This window comes from Ictidomys tridecemlineatus, chromosome 2 (assembly GCF_052094955.1).
Source record: "Ictidomys tridecemlineatus isolate mIctTri1 chromosome 2, mIctTri1.hap1, whole genome shotgun sequence".
In the NCBI taxonomy this organism is placed as follows: domain Eukaryota; kingdom Metazoa; phylum Chordata; class Mammalia; order Rodentia; family Sciuridae; genus Ictidomys; species Ictidomys tridecemlineatus.
The window spans coordinates 105,693,888-105,709,231 of record NC_135478.1 but is presented as its reverse complement, the minus strand read 5'-3'; the positions used below and the strand labels follow the sequence as shown (position 1 = coordinate 105,709,231).

Here is a 15,344-nt window from a genome sequence, read left to right as displayed (position 1 = left end):
TCCGACTGATGTCAGATGCCGCACTCTTGGCCGATGGTGGCTCGGGCTGCACATGCGGCTGTGTTCTCCCAGGTCCAGTTGTTGAAGGGTGAGACTCTGGATCTTCTGGGAAGCAGACCCATGGCGAACTCTTTGTCCCCACTGTGTGCTGACCACCAACTGCAAAGTGCCCGCCTCCCTCACAACAGAGGTGAGCTCTCTAAACGGGCAGGCCCGGCTTGAGAGCACAAGGACATGTTGCCAAATGGGTCTAGCCTGGACGTCTGTGCTGGCCGCCTACCATCTCATTTTCCATGTCCCCAGCATCAACACCCTCTCATATGGGGCATGGGCAGAGGGTACATGATTAGTGCTTTAGATGAGGCACGAGCAGAAGTGGTCTTAAGGCAGAAAGGTCACAGGTTAGAGGGCTGAATGGGCCAAAAGAAGACTAAGCCTGGGACGTGGACAGGCTGCTCTGGGCACTCACGGCCATCTCTGGTGGAGGCTCTGGGGCTGACCACTAGCACAGCAGCTACCCTCACCCAGCCATGCAGACAGAGGCCTGTTGGTGGCCCTGGAGACAGCAGGAGCAGGGGTCCCAGTGTGGGAGGTCTGCTCCAGATGAGCTCATGTTTTCCCTGCCTCCGAGGCACGAATGGAACTTGGACCTTTAAGGGCGCTTCTAAAATGTCAGTCACTCCTCTGACCCCTTGCTTGAAGCTTTCCTCTGGCTTCCTGAGCCTGGAGGAGGCCCTGCGTCTTCTGCCTCCTGCCAAGGCCCCTGTCTGGACTCCCACCCTGCTTGGCTCCCTGGACTTCAGATGTGCTCTCTTCTTGAGGCTCCAGGTTTCGCTCACGCAATGTACTTTAAAGACCCCAATAAGTCAGTACAAGCTCTTGAAGGGCACCAAGTGTTCCACACCCTTCACTCCATGCCGTCAGGGTAGCCAGAGCACTTGGCCATCTCTCAGTGGCTGGTGGCTGCTGTAGAGCCCTCATGGCAGCACAAACCACCCTCCTGTGAGGGCTGCAGGTGCCTCCTCTGCTCCAGTCTTGGGTGTGTGTGTGGAGGGTTTACACCTTAGTTCTATCCCTGCCCTACTTCCCATGGAGCAGTGGGGAGATGGACAGATGCTGAGTGGTGAGGGTATTCCTTGTCACAAACCCCACCCTTCTCACCTTCATACCATCTTATTTCCTGCTGTCCCAAAGACCAGTGCAGAAGAAGTTCCTCCTGTCGGAGGGACCCCTTCCTGCTGCCCCTCTGCCATGCGGAAGGGCCTGGTGTTCCCCTGTATTGGTGACAGCTGCTGGCAAATGTGGACAGGAGAGCTTGGAGGGCCATGCCCACCCACATTCTCTTGGCCACAACCAAACCATGACCCGCTCAATGCCAGAAGCCAGGGTGCGACCTGGCTGTTCCTAGCAGGCAGAGAAGTGGGTCCAGGGAGCCCAGGCTCCCCCTGAGCATCGAGTAAGACCCCCAGGAATGCTCCTTGCAGGCAGTGTGTCCAGACCTCCCAGGGCATCCCCACCCCTGGCTGTGGAACACAGTGGACAGATGGGCCAGAGGCCAAGGAGCAGGGGTGTCTGAGGAGGCCCAGGGGAGAGCTTCAAAGAAGACCCCTCACCACCCGCTGGACCTTCCACATTGATCCACCACCCAGCAACAAGGGCAGGCAGCCTGTTGATCTCTGTGAAGGACAGTGTTTCTCCAGGGTCACCTGGGGCCCCTGGGAAACGGCGAGTAACCTGGCATTCTGGGAGGCAGGGAAGATGGAAGAGGTTAAAAGAATGGTCTGGCTTAGAGTGTGGTGACCCAGAAGTTTGGTGACAGCACAGTCTGAATGAATTTCCCCTGAGCATGTCCTGCGTGGACTGGCAGGGGCTTTGCCCTACACACATGTGCTGGCTGTGGGCTGAGGGGCACCACCAACCTACAGCAGCTGCGCCATCTTGAACACATGGTTGGCTTGGCTCCCAGGGCAGGGACAGACAGAGTGGAGACACTCAGGTGGCTTTTCACTGCCCACCTTCAAAGTGACCCTCCCCATTTTTCTCACATTTGGTTGGCCAAGTACAGTCCTTCCAGTGCTCGGGAGAGAACGACAGCTGCTGGGGAGACCGTCTGCATGGTCACTCAAGGTGTTGGGTGGACCCCGAAGTACTGTCTCTGGAGGGATAATCCTGTGTCTCCTGGTCTTACTAGAAAGGCATGTGGCGTCTCTCCTAGCCACAGTACACTGACGTCAGAATGCAGCTCCCACTCTCCACGAGAGATGTTTGATCTGGGCTGTGCACTTCCTGGCCATTTCAAGAAATTTGGGACATTGAGAAGAAAGAGACTGTGAAAAAATGCCCTCCTGTGTCCTCAGGGGGACTCCGCTGGCAGGGCTCACCCAGCCCAAGGTTTCCCAAAACTCCATTTCTCATCCTATAGTCATGTCGTGGAGAGAAGATGGTGAGCACCTGTGCCAGAGAGACTGAGCACGCCCCATGTCTCAGGAAAGCACACGCCTGATTCAGAAAGTGACACCACTGGAGTAAGTGGGGTGCAAATGCACAGAATGTGAAGAATCACTGAAATGCCCATGAATCCTAGCTAGGCAGTCGGCACAGGAAGTGCTACCTCTTGGTTTTAAAAACAAGGATTTTGCACTTGTTCAAAAATTGCTCACAGTGGGTTGGGCCTCTCCCGGGTGCAGTTGGGAAGACAGGGAGAGGATGGGTGGGTTTACACAGAGCTCCACCTGTGAGCACCTAGGAGCATCTGGGAGCCCACCAGTGGTGCTCTTTTCCACTTGTGAGTCCCAGCAGAGGCACAGGGACACAGGCCCCTTGGCAATCTGCACCAGCTCCTGAACAAAGTTGGTATCTCTTGAAACTGCTATGGAGAATATTTTTATCTGATTGGAAAACAACAATAAAACTGTCTGGTGTAAAGGCCCATCCACACAGCATGAACAATTAGTACTATTTAATTACCGACAAAATTAGGCTCACAAATTGATTTATGGCCCTGCAGATGAAGGAAGCATATTTGTGGAGGAAAGCAAATTTCTTGCAATTAACTTGAGCGAGACAAGGCAAGTGATTCTGTTGGGAAGTTGTCTCAGAGTCGGGGGCTGCAGCCAAGAACTTCATGGGCCTCAAAACTTCTCCCAGTTCTTTCTAAGGAATGGCCTGACCCACAATTAGTCATGCTAATTACCCAAAGAGGATTGGCCGTGCAAGCCCAGGGAGTGGGGAGCAACTCTTACATCTTATTTTAGCCACTGATCAGGTATCCAGAGTAGCGGCTTCCCAAAAAAGCTTCCACACCAAAAAGTAGAGAAAACTTCTGTCTCGTCAACGATGCATAATGAAGAAATAGTCTAACAGTTTAGGCAGTCTAACAGTTTGGAGCTAGAATCAGGCAGTCACTTTTTATCTTAAGGACATTGAGAAATCCTGTGTGGCAACCAACTGGAAAAGAAAAAGGCGTGATGACATTCAGGACAAATGACACAGTTTGATTTATAAAAACATTGTTTTTAATAAAGCACAGGGGCCATTAATTTCTAATCAATAAATCTGAGAAATGCCTTAAAATAGACTTAGGTGCACAGTGAAAAATACAGGACCTGGATTAGGCATGAGGGGCACATAGGCTCTGCCACCCAGAGCCCTGGTGAAATCACGCAGGAAACAAATCTCAGATTCCCTTAGTCAGGTGGAAGAGGTGGGGGCGAAGATCCCCACGAGGGCCAAAGCTTCTGGTTCCCAGATCCCGTCCTGACATAAGCAGCCACATTGCATGGACCTGTCAAGAGCGCGGCTTTGAGTCTCACCTGGGCCCCCGTGTCAGCGCTGGGGATGGGCCCAGCAGGCCCGGTTTTAACAAGCTGCTGATGCTGGCTCAAATGTCAGAAACCACCAAACAGACAACCTCTGAGGGTCTCTGAAGTCTCAGGTCTCCCAAATGTTATAGGAGAAAGACACAAAGTAAAAAGCAAGTTCAAGAACTAAACAAAAGAGACAGACAGACATTCAGAAAAATACATGTAGGGTAAGGAGCCGTGCACAACTCAAAGGGAGACACTCAGAAAGACAATTTCTGGAGAACAGCCCTGGCTTCTCTGATCCTCCTTGGAACTCTGAAAGCTAAAAACTCTTAAAGCTTTGGTATATTTTTGCAACCAAGGCATGTACAAGCAAATGTCTGTTTCTCCCTTAGCCTGATGGTGGTGATCCTGTTCCCTCCTTCCCTTTATTTTTTTTATCTTGAGACAGGGTTGCACTAAGTTGCCCAGGCTGGCCTGGGTCCTCCTTCCTCAGCCTCCTGAGTAGCAGGGGTAACAGTCCTGTGCCAGTGTCCAGCTGTGGTGACCCAGTTTTACCTGGATCTGGTTTGACTTGGCTGGTTTAAGAGTCTTTAGAGATCCACAGAGCTTTCCTCTGCTCTCTCTGATTACTGCTCTGTTTAATTCCAAGGCTCCCACCAAGCAGAGCAGTCCTCAGGCTGGAAGTCATAGGAGGGTGCCTAGGGATCTTGGATTGGGTGTCTGAGTCATTCAGGAAGGGATCAGGGAACCACTGTGTCTTTCCTCTCCTGGGGCAGCCTCCTACCCACTTTCTGGTCCCTGCTCCCAGTGGGCCAGCTTGGGGGTCAGGATGGAATTCTTCTAGGGACGCTGACTCGAGTTCATTCTAGGATGGTGACCTCAGGGGTCACAGGCTTCCTCATGCAGAGATCACTGGGAGACATCTAGGGCGTGGCGAGGGCCCCTCCAGCCATCCACGTGCTCATGCTTAGCGAGGGTCAGCAGCTTCCCACAGGCCAGGGACCTTCTGGCAACCCCAGGTTCTGGGAAGAAGCTGAGCCATGGACCTTCTAGAACCTGCATTGAGGAGGGGTCGGCTCTCTCCTTGCCTTCCGCGGGGTGTCCACCACCTCCCAACAACCCTCTCCTGTTTGCACACGCAGCGAGGGCGACAGAGGGCGGGGGCGGGGACCACGGGAGGTGGGACTTACTTTGCGGATTGGGGCTCACAGCTGTCACTCTGAAAGGGTGGGGCTTTTTAAAAAAAAAGACAAATTTTTAAGGCAAAACCCCCAACACGCACCGGGCACTGTCGCGACCGCCAGCGCTCCGGATGCAGTCTTTGTGGAGCGGGGCCACCGCGCCTGCTGGCGGGCGGCAGCTGCGGCGCACAGCCGCGTACCCGAGCCAGCGGTTCCTCCTCCGCGCACATCTGGCGCGCCTCCCCCGGTCGCCGGCTGGAGCCGCGCGTCTGTGGAGTCGGCCGTGCGCTCGGCGCGCGTAGAGCCCCGCAAGCCTGGGCCCGGCAGGGCGGCTGCCGGGCCGAGGGGCGGCTTGGGGGCAGCTGCACCCACCAAACTTTGGGCGCGAGGGCGCGCAGCACGAGCCCCGGGGCGCGGCGGCCGCACAGGATGGGGGCTGCGTGCCAGGGCGCCCCCAGCCGCCCCGCGCACAGGGCCACCCGCCCCGGGGCCTCCGTGCCTCTTCTGCCTGAACCCAGGGCTCTTCAGCCCGGCTGCCGAGACCACCGCCCCCGCAGCCGCTAGCCAGCCCGGGGCCACCAGCGGGTCCGCTGCCAGCCCTGCGCCGGGAGGCGCCCTGCCTGGGCCACCGGCAGCCCCTCTTCACTTGGGTAAACAGGAAAGGAAAAACCCCTCGTGGATTAAACATTAAAAAAAAAATATCCCGGTGGGGGTGAAAGAGGGGGTGGGGCTTCCTGCGGGTGTTGGACACCGGAGAGCAACTCCAGAGCCCGCGCAGTGGTCGCCTCCTGGCCAGGAGATGGACAATCAGGAGGAGGGCGCAGGGCGCCGGGGCTGCTCCGGACCCTAGACGCCTTCGCTTCGCCATCCAGCCAGGCTCCGGTCCTCCAGGGGTTTGGCGACGTCTGTTCTTACCTAGACGGTGTCAGGGAAGCTGAAAATCTTCATTCCGGGGCTCCAGGATGTGCCCCAGTGAGATGGGAATGCTGTGGCACCTTTGGTCCCCCGTGCTCATCAGCCTGACCGCCCTTTTCTCCAAAGGTGAGGACCCTGCCACCTTGGGCCCGGGACTAACTTTGCCTGGAGTGCATGTGGGAGAGTGCGGGGCTGTGGGCGGCAGGGAGCGAGGGCGTGGATGTGCGCGGTGTGTGTGTGCTGGCTTGTGGCAGGGGACATGCTCAGCGGTCCCTCGGCTGCAGGTCCTTCCCCTGGAGGACCTGGCTAGGATACCATGGGGGAGACTGCAAAGGAACCCGAGGGAATTGAAGGTTATTGCCAGAGGACAGTAAGACAGGGGGTTGTAAGGCCCTTGATAGAGAAGGTGACAGCCAAAGTGCTGACCCCAGGACAGGAAAGGGGAACTGAAATGACCTGGAAGATCCTGAGATTTGGAGTTGACTTCTCTGCTGGCACCTGTTTAGAAATAATTTTGGAAAAGTCTTATCATATGGGAATTCCATTTAGTACACCTGAGGCTGCTAAAAATAGGGCTTAGGGTCAGCTCTGAAGAAAGGGTCTGGAGTTCCTCTGCCCAGCCCACACAGAGGTTTCAGCACCAGGTCGCCACAGGCACCTTCCTGGGGTGTCTGGGGAGCAGCATCCAGGGAGAGGTTAACTGCAACCTGGGTCCCGAGTTCCCAGCAGGGCCTGACCCATCCATCTCTCTCGGCTCTCAGCATCCCTGACTGTGAGTTTGAAACCTCGGGACCTTAATTGTTTGCAGAGAAATTGTTTGATACTCAGAGCAGATTGTAGAGAGGACCAGCAATTTTTTCTCTTATTGATTGGGACTCTGTCTGTGTGAGGTTTGCCCCTTCAAGTGCCCCTTTCCTACAGAGGCACATATTGGGAGAAAGTGGAGATATTTAGCAGTCTAAAGCGTGATCTGAAAAAAACCTGTAAACATGTTTTTCTATGATTATTTTCAGGGTAAGATCTCTCTTAGAAACTTCAGAGTCAGTTACCACACATTGAGTGTTTCAATTACATGAATTTTCTGTTCCCTGGGTTTTCCCAGTATCAGGAGGCTCTGTGGCTTTGGATCAGGTAGATCTAGACAGTTCACCCGCTGGGCTTTTGTGCTGCTCCCATTAAGAAAGAACATCTTATGTTCATCCACTCCACTGTCTTCTCAAGTGCAGCTGAAATGGACTCGGGTCTCTCAATTATGTGTTAGAACAATCCCGATGACCAGAGCTAGTGAGAGTTATGCTGTACACAGGAAACTAGAGGAGAGGTTGGTGAATTCCATGAATCCAATCCAGGCTGACATGAGGCTTAAAATACCCCTCCCCATGCCACAGCCTGGCTGGCAAGAATGGCCAGGAGGCAAGTTCTTTACTGGTGGTCACTGGGTTTTATAATAAGAATAGATGTCTCTGCTTTCATGCTGCAGTAACAAGGTTTTGGGAAGAAAGGCACAGGGTAGCTTGGCAAAGATGACCTGTCAGCTGTGTTGTTACGCAGTTCCCTTACAGATCGATTAGACCAGGCAGTGTGAGAGAGCTGAATTTCCCAGATACGTCTGAACTTTTCCAAGTGGAAGCGCTGAAAACTTCCCCAAGTGATTTTCTGTAAACGTGGAAGCCTTTTTTTCTAAATGGCCAGAAATCAGCTTCTGGGTGACAGTATAAACGCAGCAGATGACAACTTCCGTCTGTTGATTGTAGAGAACTCAACTCAGCCAGACAGTTCAAGAGTGACTCGGTTGTGTGGGGACTTCCCACTGTGCTCAGCGCAGCCAAGCACATGGTAGGAATTCAGTGATCATGTACACGGTGCCAGAGAACACGGGCAAGTTAATATTGTGAAATTGGGTAATGTGGAACTTCACGGTGCAGGCATGGCTCATCAAACCAGGGTAGGCCAGTCCTTCCCCAGCACGTTCAGATTCCTTCCCCTCTGAGATTCTGTGGCCACTTGAGAGCTCTGACCAGCCTGAAATCAAGTGTTGGCCATATTTAACAGGGTTCTGGTCAGAAGTAAATGCACACACTCTAAAACACCTAATTCATCTGGCACTGGATGAAAGGTAGGGATTGCTGTTGTCAGTTATTAAACACATGCTCCTGCATGATACCAGTTTTACCCCTGTGTCTCTGTGCATTCCAAATAAGAATTCTTGGGTAAAACAGAGTGTGCATTTGGACACCAGGCTAGCACCCTTGGATTTGATGCCTGCTTAAATTCCATGAGCAGAAAATGATTAGTCATAGAGCAAACCTACCCTCATCTAGCTGTTTTAAAAATACAAATACAGATAAAATGTCATTTCTTGTACATCTGTCTCCTTGGGACCTAGGAGCAGTGGTATGATAAAGAAAGTTTTACCAACCCCTTGTCACGTGGCCCCAAACTCATGTGGAGAACAGCCGTTGATTAAGTTGCTGGGAGCTTTCGTCTCACTTCAAGTGCTGACTGGTGTTGGGAGTTGCTGTAGATCTCAGATGTGCAGGTGGCAGATGGTTAGTGCTTCTCTGTGGGCTTCCTGGGTAGAGGCAGGTGACAGGAGGGTGAATTAAGAAGAAGGTTCAGTGGGAAGATGGAGATGAGCAGAGAGTAAAGTGGTATTTAGACACAGAGCAGGAAGGTTGTCACCTTAGGCTGCCATGGCCATCTTCCCTGCATGCACCCTTCTCAGCCAAATTCTAGTGACAAGCAGAAGCTCAGGGACCTGCAATCAGGGGAAAAAGTTGTGGTACCTGTCCCAGGCCTCCTGGGCAGGGACTTCTCATCCTGTGCCGTGGGCTTCCGTGCACAGAGCTTCTCTCTTAGGTCCACTTGCATAATTCTCCCACAGAGAGGGGACAGAGAGAGCTTCAGTTTATAGTGGCACCTTTACTAGGGTTCAGGACTTTTTAGGGCAGCAGAAAATACTAGGAGGAAGTGTGTGTGTGTGTGTGTGTGTGTGTGTGTGTGTGTGCATGTGCACATGCACATATGTGCAACTTCATTGCTCACATTCATACCCTGTCAAAATTAAAAGGCTGGGGAATGGAGAGACTGCTAAATTCAGCTTTTGTGAATTAAGGAGTTAAAAATATCACTTTATTGAAAGTACTTATATGCACAGAAATGAAGAATTCCAAGTTTGAGATGTTTAATTGAGTTCTATTTTCAAGACCCAAGGAAAAAAATGAATAAACAAAACAAATATTCCAAAAATATATTATTGTAGAATCTTACATTGCCTGTATTTCCAATTCATCATTTATGAATCATATATCCATCTTCTCATCTATGCATCCATATACTCATCTACCTACCCACCCACCCATTCATCCATCTATCCACCTACCCACTTATCCATCCATCCATCCACCCACCCACCCACTCACCCATCCATCCATCCAACCATCCATCCACCCACCAACCACCCATCCATTCATCCATCCATCCACCTACCCACCCACCTGTCCATCCATCCATCTATCCATCATCCATCCATCCATCCACCCACTCATCCATTCATTCATCCATCCACCCACTCACTCACCCACCTATCCATCCATCTATCCACCCACCCACTCATCCATACATTCATCCATCCACCCACCCACTCACTCATCCATTCCTCCATCCATCCATTCATCCATCCATTTATCCATCCATCCATCTATCCATCCAGTATGGAAGGTTGTGTGTTTTCAGAGACCACAGAAAAGGCAGAAATTACCTTCAGGTGTTTTGAAGACATGGGGTCAGGCTGTCCAGGGTCCCACCGGCTGGGGAAGCTCCACATAGTCAATTGTCTGGATTTCAAAGTGCCGCAAGTCATTGCTCCACAGTTGTAAGTTGTAAGCACAAACCTGAGTGGTTCCATGTTCAGCAGTCCCCTCTTCCTTTTCTCTTCTGGTTCCATCTCCCTTTGCTATTTTATAATAACCCCTCCCTTCTGACCACAATGTGCCCCTATGCTGTGCTGAGCACAGAGAATATAGTAATGAGGAGAAAATCCAAAAAGGTATGGTTACCGCCCTCATAGAGCTTGCAGTCTGTGGAGGAGACAGAAAAATGTCATGTGCACAAGAGAGGAGAGGTATGCTGACCCTTGTGCTGTGTGCTTAGAGTGGCAGAGCGTCTCTGGAGGCAGGACTGCCAGTGTTTGACTGGAACATCAGGGAAAGACAGGGGCATTACCTGGAGGACAGGGAGAGGGAGCTGCAGTGGTCAGTGGGGGATGTACAAAGAGGATGAGAACAGGTGCCTGTCCGGGTGGCTGGGCTGAAGGAGTTGGGGGGGGATATGCTGTTGCGTGAGGGAGAGGACCAGAGGTGGATAGAGATGGGGTGGACAGGGGTCAGCACCCACTGCTTCCTTAGAATTGTCCAGCTAGATGATAAATGTGGTGGTCACTGCTTCATGGGCTTTGTGAGTAGCTAGGTCTGTGTTAAGTAATAGAAACAGGACAGAGTGACTTTAAATCAAAGGGTATATAAGTTTCCCATGCTGCTACGGCAAATGGCCACAGACAAGAGGACTTAAAACAACACAAGTTCTGGAGGCCAGTGGGCCCACTTCCCAAGTCGTCTGTGGGAGGGGGATCTTTCCTGCCTCCTGCAGCTCTGGCAGCTGCCAGCATTCCTTGGCTTGTGGCCACTCAGTCTACCTGCAGAGCTGCTCTGTGGTCTCCCTTTCCCTCTGAGTGCCGCTGTGTGTGCGTCTTCTCTGGCCTTTGGGGAGGCTGGGTGGATTGCAGTTAGAACCAATTCACACCATTGGGCAGTTCCCTTGTCCAGTTAGTCCCTTCTTCAGTTAGTCCTAATTTTCACTTCCAAACAAGGTCAGGGACACTCATGGTTTCCTGTGACTCACATGAGAGCATCCTTTGGAGGTAAGGGGCATTTTCCAGCCATCCCCAGGGGTAACATTTTCAAACTACTTTGTAAATGTTCTCCAAAATTTCCAGTTCACCTCGAGGCAACCGATGTTTATTTTCCTTCCTATCTTTGATTCTTCCTATTTAGCATAGCACTTTGGACATTGCAGAGGTACAATAAAAATTTTAAGTGTGCTTAAGAGTGTAACATATTGCCTGAAGAATGTCTGCCTGACAGGAAAATGGCCTAATGCTGTCTTTTCCCGTAATTCCAAGTGCGGCAGGAGATGCTTTGCTCCATGATAATAACAGCTAATTTTTTGAGTGGTTATTGCATGTCAGGCACTGTGCGGAGAGATTTATGCAGATGAGTTTTTTGAGTGTGCAGATAAACCAGTGGGACAGCGAGGTGGAGGCTCAGAGAAACTACGTACCTCGTCCAAGACCTGAGGAGGGTGGAGGCTGAGCCCGGGCACCATAACTCCCCTGTTAGCCAGGCTGCACACAGTGGCGATGGTGTCATATCTAAGGGTACCCATTTGCCAGGCAGGAGCCCATGGAGCCCGGCCTGCTGAGGGTGGAGAAGATGGGTCTCCCACTTAGAGTCCGCTCAGAGCCCAGTGGTGGAGACACTCAGTATGGGTGAGCCAGCGGGTCCGCAGATTTCCTGTTTGATTTTCTCAGCAGGAACTGGACTAACACCTGAAAGGGACTAAAATACAGATTTTAATTCCAGGGATGCTGACAGTGTGGGATGTGTTTGGGGTCTCCTGGGCCAGGCCACTTGAAGGATTTGCAGATGTGCCTGATGAACGGCAGCTCGTGGGTATATTTATCCACACACTTCACTGACACTCAGGGGTCTTGGGCAGTTCAAGACAAGAGGTGGCCCCTAGGAGTAAAAGAGTAGCTGGCTCTTCAGTGGCCACTGGGAAATCGTGAAGGAGGCGGCAGGGAAGGTGGTGAGTGAAGACAGGGAAGTGTGACTCCGACTTGCAGAGGAGAACGCGGGTCCTGCGAACACATGGAGCTCGGCTCTGGATGCCAGACGGCCAGCCTGAGGGACTTATGGGAAGAAGACTGTGGGGGTTCCAGCGAGAGAAGGGAAACCAGCTTGGAGTTGTTGTGAAATGAGGCCAAGGACTCAGAATATTTTTATGTGACTTTGTCATTTCAAAAATCTGCTGTAGCAAGAAATAAGGGAGGATCCAGCAGCGAGACACCAGGCGTCTTGAAGGCTGGCGTGCGGGGTCTGTTCATGTGCCCATAATGCCCAGGCTCTGCCCCCTGCTGCCCAGAAGCTGAGGGTCAGCCTGGAGGAAGGTCCTGGGACTGAAACACAGACACTGTGGCAGATGTGGGCGACCAGATTCCAGAGTGTGTTTTCAGAACAGGGGGGGTGAGAGCGGCGGAGGTAAAGACCATCTTGGAAAGAGGATTTAATTATCCACTCCGCCCCTCTCTGCCTGCCTGTCTCCGTCTCAAGTATATAAATGGAAAGAGACTTGGGCGTCCATTTGCGAGGACGAGCGGTTGCAGGGAGTTCTTGGCGGCATTATTTTTTCACGAGAGTGACATTAAGTTCTCGTGTTGATGGGACTCTCGGCACTCCCTCCTCGAGGCAGCGGTCAGTTAGATTTCACTGCTCCTCATTTCTGCTGAAATCATGGACCAGGACAGCTGTGTGGGTGGTGGACGGGGGGAGCCCAGAAGTTGTCCTAGCTAGAGGGGCTTCAGAGGGTATGTGACACCTCTTGGGACATTGCTCTTGCGCCCACGTGCCCATGTTACCTTACTTGCCCCCACCTTGTGTCCCTGTAGGCCTTCTCTCTAGGCACGTGCACCAGGTGACAGCCACTGCCTGTCACTGCGGTGGAAAGCACAGGACATGAGCATCAGAATGCTGACTTCAGAAGCTGCCCGGAGCCCAGAGCAGGACTTGGAAGGGAATGTTCATGGGCTTCCTTGGCCCCTCTCTTCTTTCTGGGGATGGAGATGGGGGTGGAGCCTCTAGAAGGGAGCATGGGGGTCTTTGGGCTGCTCTGTGTCCCTTCCTGACAAATAGGGAGGTCAAGAGGTGTTAGATCCATTCCCCAAACACACTTGGAAGAAGCCCACCCGCGTCACGCGAGAAGAGGCAGGGGACATGTATAGGAGGTGACGGGCAGGGGCTCCAGTGTGCGCTCGGAGCCCCAGATGCTCTCGTGGCCGAGGGAAACCAGCAGGCTCCTCAGTGTGGTGGCCCCTCTGAGAACTGAGATCCCGTCCCTGGACTTGCTGGGGCACGGTCTCCCCAGAGCCTTCCCTCTGCGACTGGATGAGTGAAAATAGAAATATAGTCTGTTACGTAAAAATGGAGAGATGTGTATTTTGCCCACTGATGTTGGAGCCCAAGATCTGTGCTCACCCCAGTGATTTTGAGACACGTTGGTGGTGCTGTGCCTGGCTTGAGACATGCCGGGGGCACTGTGCCCAGCTGGGCTATGGAGCTGGCGCGCTGGCAGATGGTCACCCTCGAGACCCTCCTGGGTCTCCTCCCAGCCCTTCCCAGATGAGCCTTTGGGTCTGAGGTGCTCTGGGGCAGGATTGTAACCCACAGGACCAAGGTTGGAACTGTGGGTGAGCCTGGGCTCAGGTCCTGGCCATGGCTGGCAGTGCAGGAGCAAGGAGCGAGGGCAGTTTAGCTCTGATACGAAGCAGGTTGAAGACGCTCCGAGAATCTGACTTGGAGAAAGAGTGGCTGCTTTGACCTGCAGGAGGCTACTCTAAGGAAGGACTGGCCCTGTGTCTGCAGCTTCAGAGGGTGGGCAGAGAAGACCTGGGCAGAGCACCAGAGGTGCACCCCATGGGGAAGCGGGACCCTCCGGGAATGCCTCTCCCTCAGAATAGCTGTACTCTGGTTTGTCTGCTGCAGGCAGGCTTACAGTGCCCTCCTGGAGCACTCATACAGCTGGAGCACAGCCCCTGCACTCAGAGGGGAGCATGGAGGCACAGGCCTTGGGTGGGAGCCCACGCCAACAGGAGGGTATCTTTGTTTTTAGAGCACAGTTGTATGAAAACAGATCAGAAGTCTTAACACTCACATAGTGTTGAATGTCAAGCAGAGGCTGCAAGACCTTCTGTAGGGTGAGCAGCAGGGTCTAAGGATGAGGGGAGTGGGAGCCACAGGCCCCAGTGTTCTGGGCCCTGGGACACCCCAGGCCCAAGGGTGGCTTTGGCTTCCAGAGAGGGAAGTGGGTGGGGCTGGAGCCTGAGCACAAGCGAGAGCATCAGTTTTGTGTTTTCATTAAACTGTTCATTTGCTCCATGGGGAAAATTTCATCCAAATGATACAATGGCACAGGGCAGTGTCGAAAGTTATGGATTGTCCACAAATGTAGGCAGGAAAGAGAACAGGAGGAGGAGGAGAAGAGGAGGAAGGGAGGAGGAGGAAGGAAGGAGGAGGAGGAGGAAGGGAGGAAGGGAGGAGGAGGAAGGAGGGAGGAGAAGAGGAGGAGGAGGAAGGGAAGAAGGGAGGAGGAGGAGGAGGGGAAGAGAGGAGGAGGAGAGGAGAAGGAGGTAGAAAGGGGGAGGAAGAGTAGGAGGAGGAGGAGGAAGGGAGGGGAGGATGAGGAAGAGAAGAGGAGGAGAAGAAGAAAGGAGGAGGAAGGTGAAAAGAGGAAGAGAGGAGGAAGATGAAGGGAAGAGAGGAGGAGGAGGGGGAGGACAGGAGGAGGAGAGGAGGAGGAGGGGAAGGCAGGAGGAGGAGGGGAGGACAGGAGGAGGAGGGGAGGACAGGAGGAGGAGGGAAGGACAGGAGGAGGAGAGGAGTAGGATGAAGGGAGGAGGAGAAGGATGAAGGGAGGAGGAGGAGGGGAGGACAGGAGGAGGAGAGGAGGAGGGTGAAGGGGGAGGAGGAGGGGAGGGCAGGAGGAGGAGGGTGAAGGGAGGAGGAGGAGGGGGAGGACGGGAGGAGGAGGAGAGGAGGAGGCGGTGGAGGAGGATGGGCCAGGAGGGAGGGAGCACCATCACCCAGCTGTCGGTCACTCACGTCAAGCTCACAGAGCCTCGAACAGCTCTTTAGATTGAATTCGGCTTGTTCTGAGGTCCGAGCACACTGAGAGGCATTCAGTAAACATTTGTGGGGACGTTTAAGAACTTTATTAAAAGCACAGCTTTTCCTTTCAGTGTGAACTGAAGGAGATTTCTTAGGCCTTAGAACCTGGGAAACTCTGTCTGTCCTGAGAAGCCGCTTCCACCTCACCCTGGGAGGGCTGCTTCCGGGTGGCCCTGTGCCGGCCTTTGCCTTCCTGGCCGCGGGCTGGGTGAAGGGGTTTGGGGGCTTCTCATGAGCAGGCTTTGGCCTTGGCTCCGTGTTTTCCTGCACCTGTTCTCCCTCCCGTCTGCTTCCTGCTCTGTTCATTGTATCCCACTGCATTTATTGTTTTCAAGCTACTTCAAATTATTTGAAATGAGAGGTGGAGAGAAGCCACTCACCTCCCTCGCCTCCTCCAGCCCCTCAGCGTCCTCCAGTGGAGGTGGCTGCTTTCCGACACTCCT

The 15,344-nt window shown here is 53.1% G+C and overlaps 1 protein-coding gene across 1 annotated transcript in view; it reads left to right on the top strand.

Moving 5' to 3' along the window:
* The first annotated feature begins 5,071 nt into the window (after positions 1-5,071).
* Positions 5,072-15,344, top strand: part of Tmem132d (transmembrane protein 132D) — a 493,054-nt gene continuing 482,781 nt past the window's right edge. Inside the window, exon 1 of the mRNA XM_005336333.4 lies at positions 5,072-6,028. Within this exon, the coding sequence (XP_005336390.2) occupies positions 5,950-6,028 (79 nt within the window). The 5' untranslated portion in view covers positions 5,072-5,949. The remainder of the gene's footprint in view (positions 6,029-15,344) is intronic.